The 23819-nt window shown below is 39.8% G+C and overlaps 1 protein-coding gene across 1 annotated transcript in view; it reads left to right on the plus strand.

Moving 5' to 3' along the window:
* Nucleotides 1–23819, plus strand: part of KCNK5 (potassium two pore domain channel subfamily K member 5) — a 42177-nt gene that overhangs the window by 13224 nt on the left and 5134 nt on the right. Inside the window, exons 2-4 of the mRNA XM_058167717.1 lie at nt 16625–16736; nt 21068–21234; nt 23107–23275. Coding sequence (XP_058023700.1) covers nt 16625–16736; nt 21068–21234; nt 23107–23275 — 448 coding nt within the window. The remainder of the gene's footprint in view (nt 1–16624; nt 16737–21067; nt 21235–23106; nt 23276–23819) is intronic.

Raw genomic sequence — 23819 nt, forward strand, 5'->3', positions numbered from 1 at the left:
TATGAATATGCAGTTGCCTCCATTTTGAAAGAATATATTCTACATATTATTTTTTGAGGGTCTTTTGTTATTAAGGGATGAAGAATAACTATTTATATTATGAAGAACTTGGAGGTATTCTTTCTTGGCTGTATTCACCCACATATGACACATACACATATTGCATATATTCAGGCCATGAAGTATAAAGTTCATGAAAACAGAATTAGATGTGTTTATCTCTGCCACATATCTCTCTACAAAGTAGATGCTGATTAATGCTGGGAAAAGATTATGTTGAAATTATTTTACTTAGAATAATATATTTTACTGGAGTCCTCAAAAGGCAAATGAGAGCAGTTATTAAAATATGACAGCAAAGGAAGGAAAAAAATATAAAATGGCCTTTGTGCAACAATTCATATATGGATTAAAATTGATTGCATTTGTGCTAATGTGCAATGATGCAATCACAGTTTTACTGTTAATCATGCACACAAGTACATCAGTATGAGAATATTGACAGATAAACCTATTCTTCATGCTGTAATTTCATTTGTGTTAATTAAAATGTTTCTAAATAGAATTTTTAAAGCCCGTAAAATAGAGAAATATGAAGAGCAACTCCATGAAACAGCAACCAGTTTTGTGTAACTTTGCTTTTTATAGTTTGTTCAAACATGTCTCCTTTCTAATTATATGGAAATATGTTTTCTCTAATCTTGCTTTATCTACATAGGCTAGCACTGTGTGTGTGAGAGAGAGAGGGGGGAGGGGGGAGGGAGGGAGAGAGAGAGAGAGAGAGAGAGAGAGAGAGAGAGTTAGTTTATATTTACTGTGGCCCATATAAGTCGTTTCTCAGATTAGCATCACATTTGAAATACATTGCTTTTTTCTTGTGTGTTTAGCTTTCTGGAATTTATAGCCCAATCCTAAACAAATTTATTGTAATCAAGGAACCTTAGTACCAGAGAAATGTGTATAGAATGGTTTGTCTTAAAGATGTAACTAAAACTGCAATGATAAAAAAAGTGGTCTACTGCTTTAAAAAATCAATTGAGCTAACAAATTTTATAGATGCTTAGATGCCTAGAAAAATATAGAAGGTTTATATGTAATGCTGTACAATACAGAAAATAGGAACTATTTCCCATTTGCTTGCCATCAAATTTAATAAATTTAAGAATCCCATTCATGATCCATAACTTATCGCAACCATTAATAGATTCTGCTCCTTTTTACTTACTTTAAAATTAGTTTCTGTTAAGAAGATTCATTATTCAAAGATACTGTTGTCTTCAAGAATGCTTGTAATTCATTAACAAGAGGTAGCTTCTGTAATTTGAGGATAGGGAGAGAAAGCAAGTTCAGTCTTACTGAGAAGCATAAAGCAGAGATAACTATGTTTTCCTTAGCTTCTACTTATTTGTTCTGAGATAATGCAGGTAGGTCAAAAGTTCAGAGATGACACTGATTTGCCTTGGGTGTGATCCAGCAGTCTGAATCCTAGTTTGGTGCAGGATTGTCATGAAAAAGTACTCAGTTTATGATTACTATAAACAGGATTCCAACCATATACTATTTTGTCATATTTTGTTCCTCTGTTAAGGATATTTTTAATATAATTTGCTTAAGAAATCAATTGTGTTTTAATGTCATTTATCAATAATTTTAAGGCTATGCATACATGAAATTGTGCTACAGTTATTGAACAGATACCATTCCACAATAAAGGCGAATTGTTTGCTAAGTTTAATATTGATGCTTAAAACAGCATCTTTCCTATGCTAATGTCCTTTTACATTAATTGCTTTGTCTTCCCCACACTAAACAGTGGTAATAACCCTTAAACTTCATCTTTGGATAGTCTTTACCTTTAAATGCATATTCTAAAGCAGGGGTGACACTCACATCGTCATGGCAGTGTCACGTGACGTATTGGGACTTTCTCCCCCTTCGCTAAACTGGGCATGAGTGTGGCTAGCGCATGACGCATCTGGCCTGCAGGCCGGGAGTTTTACAGCCCTGTTCTAAAGGCATTTATCCTGGTATTTCTAATCCTTTTTACCTCAGTTTATGTTGATTCCCTTTCTTGAAGCTTGAATCATTCTAATATTCACAGCAATGCAAATTTATCCTATATTCCCTGTAGCAAAATGCATTAATTAAAAATTAAATAATGAATGCACGAAAGATGAAGATTGATATAAAGAAGAATAAGAAGCATTCCTCTCCCATATTCTTTGAAATTGTGCCAAAAAATAAAACTCTGTTCATTGCATTGTTCAGTCTTGTAACAAATAGAAAAGCAGGCAACTTTTGCTCCCGTTTTCAAGACTTCAAATTACCAATTTTCCTACATTCTGTGACATTCCAATAGATAAGAAAGAGGCTCTTTCAAGTGCAAGATCAGGTTGCTGCCTTAGTAATTATACAAATTACAAATAATAAATAACGCAGTCTACTTTGTAGCCTTAAAATATTTTAACAGCAGTACTATTATATAAATATTGAAAGAAAGTCAAAACTATAGTCAGATCTATGTATTTCTGTTTAAATGCTTCAGGATTCTACCTATGCTGTTTTCTGCGTTGAAAATGGTACATATCTGTAATTTGTTAATCTTAGGGCAATCCCCACTTGTATTTACTTAGAGATTGCTTTATTGATCTTAACCAGACTGCAGTCCTTATCTTTTTAATGAAAAATTAAATTTTACCTTTCCCCCAATATCATTTTAATGCTATGCACTACTAATAAGAAAAAGATTACATCTAAACATTTATTTTGATTATAGCTTGATTCAAGAAATAATCCAGTGCTGTGCATAAAATTATCTAACTAAGCCAGTACAACTTGGAAATATTCGTGCTTCAGCAGAGATATTGCAATATGATCGTGAACTTTGTTGCCATTCTTTGAAAAGATAGCTACAAAAGGAATCGGTTTTATCTTATTTATTCATCAAATTTACATGGCTGCTCATGTCACAAGAAAGAATTGCGGAATCAGCAGTCGGTTGCTGAAATGAGCAAATGGTATCTATTGGCAACAATCAGTCCTATACACAAAAGACAGTACAGGGAAAACCTGACTAAGGCCTTAGCAAATTTAAACAGTTATCAAAGAATACAAAGTTAATACCGACAATTTCAGCATTTTTTTTTCACTTTTCTTTGTTTGAGTGGAGCAAAAGAAATGGAAGCATGTTATTTAGACAGTTCTTGCAAAGACCTGTAGTGCAAAGGGTAGAAATTCATATTTATGTGATGTAAAGTGTGATGGATCACTCTAATTTTAATTAGTGAATGAGAACGAGCATGCTGATTTTACTTCTCAATCTTATTTCAATTAACGTCTCTGCACTAAGGGTAAATTATAGTGCTCCTTAAAAGTTTGAATTTTCAACATTTCAACATAAAAATTTGATCTAAAACTTGAGCTGTTCTCCACAGAAGTCTTAAAACTAAATAAAGAGTTCACAAATGTAAGCAGTTGTACACATACAGAAGACCTAAATTAATTTTAAAATAATTCCTTACTTCAGAGGTTCATGCTTGACATGAGGAGATGACAATGACAAAGGAGCAAGGGGGTACAAGTGTAGTTCCACTTTCTCCCCAAATCACAATTTCAACAGGCGTGTACTTGCCTTGCCCAAGGCTATATTTATAGATAATCTACCAAAACTGCTTCTATCCCAGAATCAGACTTGCAACTAGATTATAAAAATTATTCAGATAATCGGTCTTCTTTAAGAAAACCTTAGATTTGTGATATGGTGTTATGAAGATCAATATGGTCTTAAGGTGGCAGTGTACTTTTGAATTATATACAAAAATTTTGAACTTTATTTTAGGTAGTCCTCGACTTGAAACCACAACTGATCCACAATTTATGTTGCTAAGTGAGACACTTGTTAAGAGCGTTTTGCCCACTTTATGACCTTTCTTGCCACAATTGTTAAGGGAATCGCTGCAGTTTTTAAGTTAGTAGCCAAGTGTTAAATGAGCCTGGCTTCCCCATTGATTTTGCTTGTCAGAAGGTTGCAAAAGTTAATCACATGACCCTGGGACACTGCAATGGACATAAATATGAACCAGTTGCCAAGTGTCTAAATTTTGATTACATGGTCATGGGGATGCTGCAACTGTCATATTACTGCTTTAAAGGGGCAGGAACATGGATTTTGAGGAAGTATTTGTCACTTATTTTTATTTTATTTATTTTATTAAATTTTTATACCGCCCTTCTCCCGAAGGACTCAGGGCGGTGTACAGCCAAGATAAAACACGAAATATATACAAGTTAAAACATTTAAAACCTAGCAAATTACAAAAAGGCTGATAATTAAAATTTAGTTTTAAAATTTTAGAAATATTAATAAAACCCCAAATTAAAATTTGACACTATTATGCCAGTCCCGCTTGAATAAATAGGTGTGTTTTGAGCTCACGACGGAAGGTCCGAAGATCAGGCACTTGACGTAAGCCAGGGGGAAGTTCGTTCCAGAGCGTCGGTGCCCCCACAGAGAAGGCCCTGCTCCTGGGGGCCGCCAGCCGACACTGTTTGGCAGACGGCACCCTGAGGAGACCCTCTCTGTGAGAGCGTATGGGTCGGTGGGAGGCATAAGGTAACAGCAGGCGGTCTCGTAACTTCTGCTATAACCTCTACTTTTCAGTGAAGATGGGCTCATTTTTATGATGGCCACTGGTGCATGGTTAGCCTTATTTCTCTATTTAACTAGTCCACATCCTTATCAAAAGGAACTAAAAGTCATCTATCAAAATAGATGGGTGAACTGAATTTGTATGCCAGTTAATATATAAGAGATTATGTTATGTTGTTATTTCAAGAAGTGACAAAACTCTGATATATAGAGTTAAGTATATATGTTAAGTTCAACTTAGTCATAACAACAAATTAAGAGTAAACAAACATTTCCAATTTGATTGAGATTATCAGTAACCTTTGGGCTGGTAAAATACATGAAAGGATTCCAGCTCTACATAAGACTTTAAAGAACTGATGAGGAAGTCTTGAAGATTTATGGAACTAAATTTAGTGAGAATTTACTTTGAAGATTTTGGCTGAAACAAGTAATCAAAACAGGAAATGCCTCTTGAATATATTTTAGACAATAATATGCTTAAACATTTTGTGTTGATATTGGATTAGGTGTACTTGTTCTCAGAGGGGAGTATTTGTGAAGTTTTACAACTTTTAATTATGATTTCTTATTTTCTAAATGAAGTATAAAGAAATATGGAGTCCTATCCTGTGTTTTTTCTCTATTGTACTTTTCAGTTTTTCTTTTCAATAAATGCTGGTTTAAGTGAAAGTGAAATACCCCAGTAGGTGACAGTGACTTCTAGCATCTTGCCTACTAGTTTGAGTTTGGTTTTTTGTTTTCTCTTACCCAAAGGTCATAGAATGTTCCAGAAAATTCAAGTGTGAAGTTGAACTTCAAATATAACACTATAAAGTTGAAAGGAACAAGAGGAAAAAATGATCAGCCATACTACATTAGTTTTTTAGAATCATTTGAGAGGTTGGTATGTCAAATGGCTGAGCTATTTACAAGAGTTGCTTCCTCAAGTCCTTGTCTTGCCCCTGATTATGTGCTATTATGTAAATAGCTAGGGTCTCGGAGGCTAAATGAAGGGAAATGAACATTTCCAGTTATGTCTGGAATAGGAAACTGAGATAGGCTGTAATCAAGGATCACATGTTTATGATTTGGATATACTTTGAGGCAGCCATAATGCCTGTGAATGACTGACACCAATTGCACTTAAGGGAGGTGCACTTTAGTAATCTTTACTAGAGTGCCTGATCCTGTAATATTTATATGATATTGGGAGAAATATTTATGATAATGGATATGACAGTCATAGTATTCATGCTATATGGGATGGCTGAATTGTTTCTGCAGTTGAAAAAAAGGACCCCAAATTCTGACATGTCAGAATAGCAAGCAAAACTAATATCTCACATTTTAACAGTTTAATATATATTGAAAAATGGGCAAAATGTTAATTCTCTTCCTTCCCCCACAAAGTCAATGTACAGTATGAAGAAATGGCTTTTGTTGTAGCCATCATCTCTAAAATGATAAAGTGTTTTCCATTTTTCAGTTCCAAGTTAGCTTGACATAGCCCACAATGCCGTGATTTGCCTCACCATGTGTGTACTTCGCTAGCTGTAGAGAACAAAATATCCCCTATTTTAATTGAGTACTAATTTGCTTCATTGGCCTCAGTAGTAGCAAAGTTTTAAAAAAGTACTCAACAATGATGGTTGGGAATCCTAATATGGTACTGTTGGGGTCCACAGATGCCTGCTGTGCTCCCTGCTCCATTTTAAAATATCACTTTAATTAAAATGTAAGTGCCATCTCTTGGGCTCATTGCTCCAATAAAATATAAAAATAGGTGGTCGCAACTTCAGTGGTTTCTTTGGAAGTGGGCCTATCTGACAGGAAAAAAGACTATCTCTTGAGGACCGGAGAGTATATTGGAGAACAAATTCACCCAGTTTGCTGTCCAGAAAACTGATGGTTTGTAGCTGATCACATCTGCTGTGACAGCCCTGTTGCAACTCTTGAGTTGAATTCTGAGAAAACACTGGTAAATAGGGCTGGTGGGATGGGGATGAGGATGGGGAGAGGAAGCTTTGAGTAGTGCTAGATACTAAATATCACAAAATGAAACTGTCCTAAAAGTATTCACTGATAAACATTCAGCCACCCTATATTGAAATCTGGAGTCAGTCACTTATTTTATGCTTTCAGTATAGCTCTTTCTTGGCACTAAAAACACTCATGTTATTGCTGCCAGTGCTGTTGATCCTACTTGTATTAGCATGTAAGCCTCTTTATGCCAAGGGGGCAAACTATTAACATAATCTGGTGAAACCTGTTGGGGCTATAATGTAACAAGTTTCATTGTTGTTGAATATTATTATTGTAATATTCGGCTTTATCACTGTTGATCAGAACTGACTGCACCAATCTAACTCCAGATTATGATGTCCTAGTATGTTTAGAAAAATAGCAGCCTTTCATAACAAAACTTTGATGGAGCTTAGTGCCTCCACAGCTGTCACATAATTTTTCTAAGGGTTAAGGATGTACCACATAACTTTCAAGGAAGTTTACAACCATTGGGGTTGGTCAGAGGTTAGAAGATATTGGAACCTTGTTTTCATGAACCTTGAATCAGTATTTTGGATATAACAGACATTTAAATTTTGTCCATAACATGCTTGTCATCAAGATCCTCATTTAGCATATAAGTGCAAATAATGCTCAAATATTTTATATGGAGTTATACATTAAACTCGTGGTGGTGCAGTGGCTAGAATGCAGTACTGCAGGCTACTTCTGCTGACTGCCAGCTGTTTGGCAGTTCGGGTTTCACTGGCTCAGTGTTGACTCAGCCTTCCATCCTTCTGAGGTGGGTAAAATGAGGACCCAGATTGTTGGGGGCAATATGCTGACTCTGTAAACAGCTTACAAAGGGCCATAAAGACTGTGAAGAGGTATATAAGTCTAAGTGCTATTGCTATTTTAAAAATCATATTTGTCATTTAACAAACAGCCAGCTCCCATTGATGCCCCTTTTTCCATTAGTCTGTTAAATTCAAGATTTACATTATTGTTTTGTTTAAGTCCTAAAAAAAAACCATTCAGAAGACTAAGCAATGTTTCCAGAATTCAGGTTTTAGCTGTCCCTGCCACTTCCCAAACTACTGTCTGTGATTTATTATTTCAGTAATGTATATGATGAGAGTTCACAGACCCAGAATAAGTCTTTTCCATGCAGTGCTTGCTTGTATGAATGCTCAATTGTTGTATGTTCTTTCGTCACAGTGCAGAAGCTTTTCAACTCAACTCCAACTGATACTTTCACATTATGTAATTTTTATTCTATCCTGTAAGATTTTTTTAATTTTAATCTCAGAGTAATAAGGTTATATATGCTATGCCTTGTATATGTATTTTCTGTGTATAGCATAGCTAAAAGGCAAGATTTATTATTGGAAAAGAATCCTGTTTGACTTTATTCTGTAACTAGAATTTATTTACACTTAAAATGTACTTCCTTATAGACATAGGGTGGATAACGACGAATTATAAAGCATGAAATCCAAATTATAAGGGCTCTGTGATTTAATTATGTGAATGGATTACACTGTGGCTTTTAAACACGTTCTGGACAAATATTCATAGATGTATCCTGGAAATCATTGTGATTTTGTTGCTGCTTCCCATTATACACAATTACTTTACAAATCTATAGAACAACTTCAGTTATCTTCTGATCAGAGCAAAAATAGCAAAACATAGTTTCAAATTTCTGAAGATCTAAAAAAGTTTAGATATATTATGTTAAAAAACATGATTTTGCACTAGGGAATTTCCTACAAATAGCTATGGCTTAGAGTTACACAAAGCATGAAATTTGCAAGAAGTCTGTGAGGAAAAGCTTTCAGCCAAGAATGTTAAATCTTTCTATGAATTTTTATAATTTCCATAAATGTAGTCTTTTGATTTTTGTCTTGGTTTTGCAGCTTCCAGATAATAAAAACTGAAGGACCTTTATAAAAAAAATCTAGATAATATAATAACAATTAGATTTTCTATTAAAAGCAACAATAGGATAATGCTTGTTCTGTTTCACACTTCAAATTGTCAGAAATTTTTTTATGGCTAGCCTGTGTACTATGAAATAATTTTTGTTGATTCAATCTCACAGTTAAGAAGAACTATGGCTAAAATATGTGGGAAGTATAATGAGAGCAGTGTCAAGCAAGGCCACAGCTCATCCTAAGTCAAAGCATGCCAGTAGGGACCAGAGGGAGGTGCATCTTTGGCAGAGGAACAGCTATGAGTGTAAACTTGTGAAATGTTGACACAGCAGTGAAAAGAGTTGGCCCTGTAGCCTCCTCAGGATATGAACTGAAATGATGGTCTCTTCCTTTCCATCTGCTGATTTATGCTTTCCACCTCTTACCCTGCAACACAAACACTTAAAGATTGTTTCAGTTATTTCATGGATAAGAAATCGGAGTAAATCATTTGGGTGGAAACTTTGTTAACGGTTAAAAAATGACATAAATCAAATAAAGCCCAGTGAGATTTACTTCTGCTTAATACAGTTTCTCTAACCTAAGGGCTAGCAGTAAAATAGAAACAAAAGCAGAGTTACAGCTATGTGTTTGTCAGAAAATGACCCTTTTCTACATCTGTATATACTCTGCTGGTCCTGGTGTTTTAAAAGCTGGAATGGCCGAAGTGATATTTAAATATCTTGCATAAGAGATAGATAGATAGATAGATAGATAGATAGATAGATAGATAGATAGATAGATAGATAGATAGATAGATAGATAGATAGATAGATAGACAGACAGACAGACAGACAGACAGACAGACTGTTTTGTTGGGTAATTAATTGTAGTTGTTAATGCCTGGAATGCACTACCAGACTCTGTGGTCTCGTCCCCAAATCCCCAAAACTTTAACTTAAAACCGTCTACTGTTGACCTCACCCCATTTCTAAGAAGTCTGTAAGGGGCGTGCATAAGAGCACCAGCGTGCCTACCGTTTCTGTCCTAATGTTCCCTTTAGTTGTATTCATTTTATGTTTTCAATTTATGCTTATATATATTATTTAATATGTATTTGATGAAATAAATAAATAAATAAATAAAATTGTTGTGGGGAAACTAGTGTCAAGTTCCTTTTATTTTCCTCATCTTTTGATTATATTAATATTTTTGTGGCATTGTAACTGTAGAGTCAGAAAAATAGCTCTAGCCATTCACACATGCAAGTAATGTGATGAATTAATATAAATGGGTGGCTACTATTGTCCAAAGCATGGTCACTTTATCAAAACCATTGTTCATATGATTCCAGGTGACATAGATCATGCCATTCTGAATCATTGTTTCAGATATAGTTTAAAAAGTGCACAATGAAAGACAGGGTGGATTTGATTTAAATCAAGTCGGTTTAAATCACTAATAAAAAGGTTTGATTTAATTCAACTCGATTTAAATCATAATTTTTTAAAAAAACAAGTGTTATCTCTATCCTGCAATCGCTCCTCTGACCTGCTGTTGACTTACTGACAGTCCCAATATTGCAGACTATACAGCCTCATGCTACATAACTAAGCTCCATTTAATGTTAAATAAACTAAATTATTAATGTATCTTAAATAGAAAACTATCTTTAGGTAATTTTTTTTACTCCAAAAGCATTTTATTAAAATGAATTTGATAAAAATAAAAAAATCCAATTTAAATTTTAAAAAATTGATTTATTTTTTTTTAAAAAATAGCAATTTTAATCCACCCTGATGAAAGACATCAAAGCCATGACATCATTGTTTTGCATATGAATGTATCTGACTTAAGATATCCTTTCTGAATCAGGAATTGAGGGTGATGGTGATGGTGATGGTGATGGTAGGGGAAGCTGAGACCCTTTCAGGTGACACTAGACTACGCCTCCACCATTCCTGCCGAATGGCCATTCCATCTGCAATGGAGAGCATTAGGTCTCAACAATGTGACCTGGGCTTCACCTGCTATAGCAATAATCTCTTGGCCAAGCTATACATTTTCTTTTGATATTAACTTTATTCTTATCTTCTGCTTACTCTTCACTGTCTTTTTATAAAGCCAACCTTTGTGCTCAATGTTCTGCCTGACCCTGAACTATGAGATAGATTATAATTATCAGATGTTTCTGCACGAATGCCTTGGCATTAACAATATTACCTGTTCACCGTTTTAACAGAGAGTGTATAAGTATAAGAATTGGTATGTTGTTATAGGAATAGCCTGAGCTTCCATACACAGATGGTGTGGCCTGTTTTGCAAGTCACATCTGAATTTTTCAGACCAACCTTTTAAGTTTCAGTTTCCATGAAATCTCTACTTAAAGCAAAAATTGTTTGTTTTTTTAAAGAGACTATATGAGTCTGTTTCATTTATTTTCACTGGAGGAATGAATCCTTTTCCACACATTGTTTGTGTATTTTGTGGCACTGCTGCCCCACCATTTTCTGAAGCCTAAGGAAGTGTACATGGAGGCCTAACCTTATTTTATCACCAGGAGAAAAGTCTTGTGCTGAGATAGATGTTTGGCCAAAGTCATGCAGTAAACTATGTGGCTGAGTAAGACTTAAAAATGAGTCTTCCCGGGCCTAGTCAAATGCTTTAACTACTAAACTATTTTACATTGGTTTTATCTCTGCTGGAATGTATACACACACCTCTCTCAGAGAGTTAGCACCATTAAGTAAATTAAAACCAGGAAGACTGGGTTCAAACTCACTCAGCCATTAGTTGATGCCAGGTCAGTGACATATTTTATCCCACAGAGTTATTATAGTGGGAGTAAAATATAATTGATCCCCATGTGCCTGGAGCACCTGGAGAAATGGTGGCTATATATATAAAAATAAATAGACCAATAAGAAAAGTAGTGCCTGTGCAGAACAGTAGTTGATTTTCTTAAGTAACGTTATTGGATAAATGCTTGGAAAGAATGCTTTAACAATAATACAATCTAATTTGCTTTTGACAGACAGTTTGATCTTTGAGATTTGACCTGATAGCATAAAATTAATTTTAAGAGATGAAGCAAAGAAAAATAACAATTTCATGTGAGCACTCTACTGTGCTTCTATTGTTTTGAATTTTTTTTGTAGCATTGCTGTGCCCTGCAAGGGAGGATAATATTGGTTATTTTTAAACAACAATAATAGCAGTCAGAAATCACAACCACCCTTCAGATTTAGATTATTAGTTTCTGCATGTAATGTATTACTGTAAGTTTTGGCGGGAGTTTTAGGCGGGAAATATCTCGTTCCTGATTGGTTGCAGCCTCAGGCTGAAGTGTATATAAGGAGAGGTTTTTCTCCAGAGTTTTGCTGGGTCACACTATATTAAAGAGCTGTTGTCACTAACCTGGTCTCCTGCCTCGTCAATACCCGAACTTAACATTGGCGACGAAGGTGGGATCTTGAGGCAGAGCACCAGAACAGAGCTGAACTCACTACGAGAATCAAACCCAGCAAGGTGATAGCGAATGCAGCGATGACCGGCTACACGCCACCCACTCCGTTTGACCCTGCCCAGGAAACATGGGGAATATACATGACCCGTTTCGAAAGTTTCCTGGAGGCAAACGAGTTACAGGGAGTCTCCGACAACCGCAAACGGGCTTACTTCATAAGCCACTGTGGGTCCGCAGTCATCGCCGTCGCAGAAGCTCTGGCGGAGCCAACACCGCTACACTCCGTGTCGTGGCAGACCCTTCAGACCCTCCTGAAGAATCACTTCGCACCGGCCCCGTCCAAATACGTTCGACGGTACGAGTTTGGGGAGCGCAGGCAACAAGAAGGCGAGTCTATCAGCGACTACATGGCAGCCCTGAGACAAGCCTCCAAGCATTGCGAGTACCGCGATCTGGACGAAGAGCTGCTGGAACAACTTATACGGGGGGTCAGGGACATCCGTTTGAGGAGACGGTTGCTAGCCAAGAGCAACCTGACATTGGCAAACGCTCTGGACGGCCAGAGCCCATGAGATGTCCAACCATGCAGCAGACACCTTACAAAGCGACTCACGCCGATGGCGGGCGCAAAGCCGAGCACAGTCCACCACGAAGAAACCTATCGTGAGTCAACCAGCGAAGAGGAGGAAGAAGTCCACTACACCGAAAATCGACAAGGAAGACCCGGAGGAATGCGGAAGTTGCGGGCGACATCAGCGCCAAAGATGTAAGTTCAGGGACGCCATTTGCCGGCGGTGTGAAAGGAAGGGCACCTGGCTCAAGTCTGCCGAGCACCCCAACCTTCCGCCGAAAATTCAAATCGGCCAATCAGAGCGGCTCTGAGTCAGAGATGCAAACCCCACATTCCCGCCGAATTTCAAACCAGCCAATCAGAGCGCGAGATCGGCGAGGCGACCCGCGATTGGCCAGGAAAGAAAGAGCGCAAGTCAAACCGAATGACTGTTACCATAGACCACGCAGCTACCCGCATCAAGAAAAGATCTTCACAAACCCGACAATTGAAGGCGTACCGTGCCGACTGGAAGTAGACACAGGATCAGCTATCACAATCATGTCCTGGGACACTTTTGTGAAAGCCTTGCCGCACATCGCATAAGCGCAAGCTACAGAAACAACGGCCCGGGTGCAGGATTACCAGGGCAACCGCATCCCTGTTCGAGGGACAACGACCGTCGAGGTCAAGTACGGACATACGAAAAGACCCTGCCCATCACGTTAGTCGAGGAACCTTGCCAAGCTTGCTGGGGCTAGACTGGTTCCGGGCGTTGGGAATGGGGTGACTGGCGCCCACCGAGCGGATGCAACCTGCAAAACGCCCTAATGGAGGAATTCGCAGACGATTCGAGGACCGTTTAGGCAAGTACAAGGGACCCCTATCTCCTTCAATTTAGACCCCAAATAGCTCCCATTAGGTTAAAGGCAAGGAGGGTTCCTTTGCACTCAAACCTAAAATCGACAAAGAGTTAGATAAATTAGTCAGCCAGGGATACTAGTGCCAGTTGACCATGCCAAATGGGAGACGCCAATCGTCACCCTATAAAACCAGACGGGTCCATAAGAATTTGCGCTGATTACAAGGCTACCTTGAACAAAGCATTGCAAAAGAGCGCCTACCCAGTTCCAGTAGTGCAACACTTATTGCACTCACTAGGCACGGACAAGTTTTCGCCAAATTAGACTTGGCACAAGCTACCAACAGCTACCCGTAGATGCTAGCACAGCTGAAGCCCAGACCATTGTAACGCACCGGGTGCCTTTAAGTGCACCCGGTTACAGTTCGGGGTGAGTGTGGCCCGGGCTATTCCAAAATTTGATGGAGCGACTCCTACAAGGGTTACCGGAGTCGTGCCCTATTCGATGATGTGTTGGTATCAGGGAAGATTTAAGAGAACTGGGGAAGCGATTAAGGAAAGTTTTGGCCATTTTAGGTCGGCAGGATTAAAAGTTAAAGCAAGCAAGTGTCAGATAGGGGTCGAATCTGTTGAATTTTGGGCTATAGAATAGACAAAAAGGGATTCACCCCACTGAGAGCAAAGTCAAGGCGATAAAGAGAGCCCCAGCACCCAAAAACAAGACAGAACTCCAGGCTTTCCTGGGTCTGGTAAACTTTACGCCGTGTTTTTAAAAGACAAGGCAACCGTTGCTGAACCGCTGCATAAATTGCTTGGAAAAACACTGTTTGGTCGTGGGGAAGTCAGAGAATAGGGCATTTGAGGCAGTAAAAGTTTGCTATCAAGCGATAGCCTGTTAATACAATACAACAACAGACTGCCGTTAGTATTGGTTTGTGATGCGTCCCCTATGGAGTAGGAGCTGTACTTAGCCACAGACTCCCAAACGGCACTGAAGCCCTATAGCGTTCTATTCACGAACGATGTCCCGGCTGAGAGAATTACAGCCAGCTAGATAGGAGGCTCTCGCAATAGTGTCAGGGTGAAAAATTTCACGAATCGTTTTGGGAGAGACTTTGACATTATCACTGACCACAGACCGCTATTGGGGTTACTGGCTGGCGACCGCCCAACGCCAGTGGCACTCTCACCAGACTGACCAGATGGACTATTTTTTGGCCGCCTACTCTACAAACTGCAGCATCGACCTGGAAAGAGCTGGGGCATGCGGACGCACTGAGCAGATGCCCATTGCCGGGAAATCGAGGACCCTACTCCGGGCACCCCGTTCTACTAATTGACTCTTGGGACTCTGGGCCAGTCACATCGCAGGAAGTGGCTCGGCCTCCTACCGGGACGTTGTTTTAAGAACTGTAATCAGTTGGGTTCAAGGGATGGCCCGCTGCGCGGGCGACCGTTTTAGAGAATTTGTAAAGAAAAAGGGAATTGTCTGTGCAAGGGGTGCCTGCTCTGGGGGATAGGGTGGTAGTTCCAGAGAAGCTGAGAAAAAGTCCTGGAACTACTGCATGAGGGTCACCCAGGAATTGTAAGGATGAAGGGCTAGCCAGGAGCTATGTCTGGTGGCCCCTAATGGACAGGGAAATCAGTGACAGGGTTGGCCGATGCCAGGTATGTCAGGAATCCAGACCACTACCACCACGGCCCCAGTGTTGGAGTGGAGAAACCCCAAGGCCCTTGGTCCCGCATACACATTGATTTTGCCGCCCTTCCACGGCCAAACATTTCTAATTGTGGTGGATGCATTCTCCAAATGGCTGGAGATCATCCTAATGAAATCCACAACCGCTGGAGCTGTCATCTCAGCACTAAAACACCTTTTCGCCACGCACGGGCTACCGGACACCCTCGTGTCCGATAACGGCCCACAGTTCACCGCAGCATTATTTGAAGGGTACCTGGCTGAAGAGGGCATCCGACATGCCCTCTCAGCGCCGTTCCACCCTGCGTCGAACGGCCTTGCTGAACGCTTTGTTCGAGTGCGAAAGAAGCGCTATCACGGCAGCCCCGGAGATTGGCAGGCACAAATCGACGATTCCTAACCGTCCAACACAGGACCCCTGTGTGGCCACCGCCGCAGCCCAGCCGAGCTATTAATGGGGCGGAAGCTACGGTGCCCGCTAGACCGGCTACACCGAACTACGTGCAGGACGGGTTCAAAACAAAACCAGATAGACTCCGGGAATTAAACATAGGAGACTCAGTGTGGGCACATAATTACAGCGACGGCCCAAACTGGAAGAGGGGATAGTCATAGACAAACGGGCCCCAAATCTTATCTAGTGGAAATAGACGATGGCAGAGTTTGGAGGCGCCACATAGATCAATTAAGAAACAGATTGAGCGATAAGGCAGAATTAGGCGAGACAGCCCTGACTATGATTTAATTAACCCCACAGCTGACTGGAACCGAGAACAAACAGAAAGCATAGAACCAAACAGAGACTTATCTGAGTCAGGCGAGGTCCAGCGACACCCTCCGGTCCCTCTAGAGGACAGCAGGTCCGAGCCGGCGAATAATCCAGGGCCGGATGGCCGGGAGGAGGAGCTCAGAGGAACGAAAAGTCCCTCCGGCAAGCTCGACTCAACTCCAGAAAGTGAACTGCGCAGGTCCGGGAGAGTCAGGAGACGCCCCACGTACCTGCAGGACTACGTAGAGAAGTAATATGCAAATATTGGCAAAGTGCCTTCTGGGAGGGAAGGAGTGTAATGTATTACTGTAAGTTTTGGCGGGAGTTTTAGGCGGGAAATATCTCGTTCCTGATTGGTTGCAGCCTCAGGCTGAAGTGTATATAAGGAGAGGTTTTTCTCCAGAGTTTTGCTGGGTCACACTATATTAAAGAGCTGTTGTCACTAACCTGGTCTCCTGCCTCGTCAATACCCGAACTTAACACTGCATATAAGGATTTTATTATATTTTTCCAAATTTGTTCAGAATTAAATAATTTACCACGTACTCTGCTTTTCTATTCAGTTTCTAAAATCCACAATTATTGAACATTGTCTATTTGTGCTGATAGTATGGCCATGTTTATCATTAGGCCACAAATATATGAAGAATTTGAAAAATACATTTTCTTTCTCTTTTTTTAATATCATATTTTACTGCATTTTGAATGATTTGTATCATTTTTTATAGGTGGTCTCAGAAGCTGCTGGGCAAGGAGTTTCAATCGATGCTAATGACACATTTAATTACTGGAACTGGCCTAATGCTGTCATCTTTGCTGCTACAGTGATTACAACCATTGGCAAGTATCAGTTTGTCCATAATTTATATATTTAACAATATAAGGAAATACTATTTAATGAAATGAAAAACTGAAACATTGGAAGAAGCTGAGGGGGGTTGATTATATGGTGGTGTTTTAGTTTGGTCTTCTAGATCTCAATGTCTTTTTGCCTTTTTAAGACTGACAATTTAGAGGCACAAATATTGGCTTCATGAATAGCTAGTAGAAATAGATTCTCTGTTTACTGATTTTGAATCAATCTGTTAGATAAAGCATAGTGAAAGAAAGCACAGAGGAAATAGAGATTTCTATGACAATATTTTTCTTCCATAGAAATGCCTAATTGGATTTCTAAATCCTTTATCCTGAATATATGGCATTTGTTTTGTGAGAAGATTATTTTTTTCAAAAGCCATGTATTTCAAGATGGTGGCTTTACAATACCGCAGTGAGAAATACTATCCCTGCAGTTCTCAAGGTATTGCTGACTTTGATGGAAAAATCGCAGAATAAATATGATAACGGAACTGTGGGATGACATTTTTTTCAGGTTTGCTTTTGTGCTATCCCTGTAAGATACAGAAAAAACATAAGAGTTACAAAGTTTGTTTGTTCTGATGCAGAACACACATAGTGCTGGAAAACAAACTGACCAGGGAAAGTGGGAAAGGGAATTAGAAACCTTGCTGCTAAATCAAATAAAGCACCATGCTTCATTTGTTACTATTACTAAAATCTATTTGAAATATATGTGATGGTTTCTTTCTTCCAATATTTCCCATAAATAACTCAAGAAGACCAATACAACATTTTTATAGTTTGGCTTTCACAATGTTTACTAGAACAGGGGTCCCCAACCTGTGGGGAACCATGAGGGAATTGCAATTGGGCCGGGAAAAGGGTCGGCGAGCGTGTGAGCTCACGTCACTTGCGCAAATGGAGCCACATGCATGCACACTTGTCGGCTGCCCACACAGAACCATCCCCTCTTCCCCCGTCAGTCTGCAAAGCTGGAAACATTGGGGAATTCTGTAGTAGAAGATGAAGTTAAATCAGCATTCCAGTCATTAACAAATCAAAAACCTATAGGAACTAGTGGACTATCTATTTAAATATGACAAGCAGCTTGAAGAAGAATCAGAAATAGTATTGTTGTTAGTTGCGAAGTTGTGTCCGACCCATCGCGACCCCATGGACAACATTCCTCCAGGTCTTCCTGTCCTCTAGCATCCTCTGGAATCCATTTAAACTCATGCTGACTGCTTCAGTGACTCCATCCAGCCACCTCGTTCTCTGTCATCCCATTCTTCTTTTGCCCCCAATCTTTCCCAGCATTAGGCTCTTCTCCAGTGAGTCCTTCCTTCTCATTAGGTGGCCAAAGTATTTGAGTTTCATCTTCAGGATCTGGCCTTCAGGGTTGATCTAGGACTGACCAGTTTGATCGCCTTGCAGTCCAAGGGACTTGTAGGAGTCTTCTCCAGCACCAGAGAAATATTATACAATATTCTTAATTTTGCATTTTGTAGCAAAGCAATGCTTAGGACTACCCCATATAGATTAGAACCCTGCATGGAAAAAGAGATGCCAAATGTTCAACAAGCTTTAGAAAAGAAACATGAGAGTTCATTGCTGCTGCATATTGGGTAATTGAGAAAGCCAAAGAATACCAAAAACTAAGTCATTATGTGCTGAATAGATTATTAAAAAGCCTTTGAATTGTCAAATCATGTCACATTGTGGAATGCACTTTAAAAAATGAGAATCTCAAAATACCTCATTGTTCTTGAGAGAAACCTTTATGCAGGTCACGAAGCAACAGACTGGCTCCAGGTTGGCAAAGAAATGAGGCAAGACCTTATAATCTCTATAATCTATTATTTACCCAACCTGTATGCTGAATATATATTAAAGGAAGTTGGTTTGGAAGATGAGCATGGCTTTAAAATTGGAGGAAGAAATATCAATATCAATAACTACTATCAGTGATGCTACTTGATAGCTGAAAAAGCAAAATATCTGCAAATTAAACATAAAAAACTAATGACAACATGCTTTAGAACAGACAACTAGCTTTGGAATTAACAATGAAGGTACTGTATTGAAGAGGTGGATCACTTGTGCCTTTTAGGATCAACCATCAGTAATATGCGAAGGTTGTAGAGAGTGCTGGTTGTAGAGAGTGCTGTGGCGCGACAGCTACCCCAATACCTGGATGAAGCCGTCTATCTAGACCCGTTCCAGTCCGGCTTTCGACCCGGATACAGCACGGAGACAGCTTTGGTCGCATTGGTGGATGATCTCTGGCGGGCCAGGGACAGGGGGTACTCCTCTGCCCTGGTCCTATTAGACCTCTCAGCGGCTTTTGATACCATCGACCATGGTATCTTGCTGCGCCGGTTGGGGGGATTGGGAGTGGGAGGCACCATGCATCGGTGGTTCTCCTCCTATCTCTCCGACTGGTCGCAGACGGTGTTGACAGGGGGGCAGAGGTCGGCCGCGAGGTGCCTCACTTGTGGGGTCCCGCAGGGGTCGATTCTCTCGCCCCTGCTGTTCAACATCTACATGAAGCCGTTGGGTGAGATCATCAGTGGCTTCGGGGTGAGATACCAACAGTACGCTGATGACACCCAGCTGTACTTTTCCACCCCGGGCCACCCCAATGAAGTTGTTGAAGTGCTGTCCCGGTGTTTGGAAGCCGTATGGGTCTGGATGGGGAGAAACAGGCTCAAGCTTAATCCCTCCAAGACGGAGTGGCTGTGGATGCCGGCATCCCGATTCAGTCAACTGCAGCCGCGGTTGACTGTTGGAGGCGAGTTACTGGCCCCAAAGGACAGGTTGCGCAACTTAGGTGTCCTCTGAATGATCGGCTGTCGTTTGAAGATCATTTGACGGCCGTCTCCAGGAGGGCCTTCCACCAGGTCCGCCTGGTTCGGCAGTTGCGCCCCTTCCTTGATCGGGATGCCTTGTGCACAGTCACTCATGCGCTCGTTACCTCTCGCTTGGATTATTGTAATGCTCTCTACATGGGGCTCCCCTTGAAGTGCACTCGGAGGCTTCAGTTAGTCCAGAATGCAGCTGCGCGGGTGATAGAGGGAGCTACGTGTAGCTCCCATGTAACACCGCTCCTGCGCAGACTGCACTGGCTACCTGTGGCCTTTCGAGTGCACTTTAAGGTGTTGGTTACGACCTTTAAAGCGCTCCATGGCTTAGGGCCTGGGTACCTACGGGACCGCTGCTGTTACCACATGCCTCCCACCGACCCGTACGCTCTCACAGAGGGACTTCTCAGGGTGCCGTCCGCCAAACAATGTCGGCTGGCGGCCCCCAGGGGAAGGGCCTTCTCTGTGGGGGCTCCCACACTCTGGAACGAGCTTCCCCAGGTTTCGCCAAATACCTGACCTTGGACTTTCGCATGAACTGAAGACACACCTTTTTATCTGCGCGGGGCTGGCTTAAATTGAATTTTAAATGTCAAATTTTATTAATTTTAAATGGGGTTTTTTAGTGTATGGTAAATTTTTAAATTGTCAGGCTAATTTAAATAAGTTTTTTAAATTGCATTTTAATTGTATTTTGTATTGTTTGTTTTATTCTGCCTGTACACCGCCCTGAGTCCTTCGGGAGAAGGGGGGTATAAAAATCAAATAAATAAATAAATAAATAAAAATAAATAAATAAATAAATAATAAAGGAACAAGCAGTCAAGAAATATGTCACCGACTAAGAGTAGCCATGAAGGTCTTGATATAGATACAGACACCCTGATGTGACTATAACTATAAAGTTCAGAATTGCAAAGGCAATTACATTATTTGTGATACTGCATGAAACTGAAAGTTGGATTTCAAAGGAGCAGGATATGTATTCATGCTTTTGAACTTTGGTGTTGGAGAAGATTCCTGAGAATATAATGGGCAGCCAAGAAAAGAAATCAATCCAGAGTTGTCATTTGAGGCACAAATGACTGGGATATATTATGAAAAAGATATGACATATTATGAAAAATATATCCTTAGGATACAGTATGAAGAATACATCCTTAGGATATATTATGAAAAAGACCTAACTCTGTGGAGAAGGTTATGATTCTGGGAAAGAGGGAAGGAAAGTGGGGGAAAAGACAGTCAGCAGTAAAGTGGCTAGACACAGTTGTAGTGGCAAGTGCTCACCATTGGAAGACCTGATAGACCATTTTAGGGACAGATCATCATGGAAAAAATCTCTACGAGGTTGATAAGATTAAGCTCTTTAATTTTTTCAGCATCTAATCATAAAAGTCAAATTACACCTTTTATTATATGTGACTCTCCTCACATGGTTAACTTTTTAATCACAATGTTCTTTTTCAGGTTATGGAAACGTTGCTCCAAAAACTTCAGCTGGGCGACTTTTCTGTATCTTTTATGGCCTTTTTGGTGTTCCACTCTGCTTAACATGGATCAGTGCTTTGGGGAAATTTTTTGGTGGTCGTGCCAAGAGGCTGGGCCAGTTCCTAACGAAGAGAGGAGTAAGCCTGGTATGGAATTCTGTTTAATTTGCTTCAGCACATGAAAATGATTGGAATTGTATTATAAACTATCTCAAGAAAACCCAATTTAAGGAAGGATTCTCTAGCACCTTTAAATCCTAATAGTTAATGTGATTTTTAAAAATTTATGCTGCAGTTCCACATCTCTGCCCCTGGACAAAAATAGTTTTAGAAAATCATAATTTCTGTTAAACTCATAATTCTCCATAATTTTTGGCCCAGAACTGCCACTACCTTTTCTGTATTAACTGTTGTATAGCAAGGAATTAGACAGAGATAATGTAAGAAGGCATGTGGCTTCATAGGATTTCCACTTTTCTCTTTTCTTTTAAATTCCCCAGATTTGAGAATTCTGCTTTCTCAACAAGACAGAGTATTTATGTTCTGCCCATCTTATGCAACCTCTACTTTTTGCTATGTCAGTTATCTGTTTCCTGTTCCTTGGTGCTGTTTATAACTTCCTTGACTAATAGGAAAGCTGACTGTAAACCATAATAAGCTAACAGTTTAGATTTTAGTGCAACATTCATCCAGTCAATATCATAATGCCCTGATGTAAATTGATGTTGCAGCTGCATCTGGCATATTATGTCAGGCTCTGGTCTCCAGACTTCAAAAAGATTATAGCAGTGATGGCAAACCTATGGCACATGTGCCAAGGTGGCACATAGCACTCTCTTTGTGGGCATGTGAGCCATCGCCCCAGCTCTGCTCTGCTGTGCATGCCTCCCACCAGCCAACTGGCCTTCAGGTCTCTGCCGCGCATGCGCGTGGGAGGTGTGCATGTGGGGGGCCACGCTCACATGCGGGGGAGTGGGGCGCATACATGGGGCAGAGCGCATGCACGGGGGCTGTGCACGCATTGCATCTTGGGGGTTCGGGTGCACGTGCTTTGGGCACTTGGTCCAAAAAAGTTAGCCATCACTAGGGTATAGTATAGTTAGAGAAAGAGGAAGGCAACTGAGATGGTCAAGGGGCTATAGCTGTTTGTCTATGAGGCTTTTTCATTTAGAAAGGAAGTGAATGATAGGTGACATAATTCAGGTGCACAAAAATTTGAATGGTGTGAATAAAGGAGACAACAAGAAACTATGTTCCTTTTGCCAAATTGTAAGAACTAGAGGTCACCCAGTGAAATTTAATCGGGACAGATAAAAGGTTTTTTAAAAAAATATAACACTTAATTGAACTTTGGAATTTGGGATGACATGCTGACTACCAGATTGGCTACCTTCAAAAAAAATGCTGGTCCAATTCATAAAAATCACAAGGATCAGAGGCTTTGCATCTGGAGACCATCTGCTGGAAACCGGCAGTCTCTTTGTGCAATTGATTGGCCTTCCTGAGAATACACTGCTGGACTAGATTGACGGGACCAATCCAGCAGCTTATGTTCCAGCCTGAATATTACCTTGTTTTAACAGATCACATTTTATATAGTCTTGGAAAATGCATTTGGTAGGTCATTTTTCAGTGATGAAATGGGTCAAAGAGTCTTTATAGGGAAATTGGAAATTATAAAAATGTTATAAAAAGGACATTTCTCAAGGAATTTCTGCAATTTATTACTATAGTTGGTGGAATAGGGATGTAATAAATGAGAACACTTCACCAAGCAAAATGACTTTGTGCACACAGATAAAACAGGAAGTAAAGTAGAAATTTTCAACCATGTTTCCAACTGCACAAAATAGCTAGAAATAATAGCAACTTCCTATAGCTTATAGTTATTCTGTTGTTACTGCAAGACAGTATATCAAAAATATGATAGGATGGACTTTCTAAATATGAGGAAAAGATCTACTAAATGTAGATTTCACTGTATGATTGATCCTTCTTTCTTCCTTCCATTTATTACAGAGAAAGGCACAAATTACTTGCACAGCTATCTTCATCATTTGGGGCATTCTAGTCCACTTAGTTCTTCCTCCTTTGGTTTTTATGGTGACTGAAAAATGGGATTACATTGAAGGCCTCTACTTCTCATTCATTACCATCACCACAATAGGATTCGGAGACTATGTTGCTGGTCAGTAATAAACTTGTCCTTTGAGTAGCTTCTGACGTAAATATTTTGTGAATTTTCAGCAGTTTGCCTTTAAAAAAATTTAAAACATGTAAATAGAAATGAGCAGTACTATAACTAATTGCAAGTAAAATTAAGTAATGTGTCAGTCTCTGTGCTGTGTAGAGACTCAAGGCAAAAAAAAAAGAGGGATGAAAAAATTGTTTCAGGGAACAACCATGGAACTGTGTGTATTTGCTGTTCTGCTTCTTCTAAGACAGATGATATCTACAATGCTTTCATTGTCTAAACTTATGGGTGACTTGGCAAATAAACAAGCCTAGATTGTAAGATGTTAGTTATTATTTGTATGTGTTTTAGGTTGAAATAATCATAATTCTAACTCCGTATAATCATTTAGCTAATGAACTTTGAATGTTTTTCTTTTCTAATTTATAATCTTAGTACCTGAGCCTCGGTTGACTATTGAGGTCTCAGAAATGGGATAAGCTAGACTTCTAGAGATTTGCCAAAACTTCCAGTAAATGTGCCTGAAGCATAACTTATC

Source organism: Ahaetulla prasina, chromosome 1 (assembly GCF_028640845.1).
Source record: "Ahaetulla prasina isolate Xishuangbanna chromosome 1, ASM2864084v1, whole genome shotgun sequence".
NCBI lineage: Eukaryota > Metazoa > Chordata > Lepidosauria > Squamata > Colubridae > Ahaetulla > Ahaetulla prasina.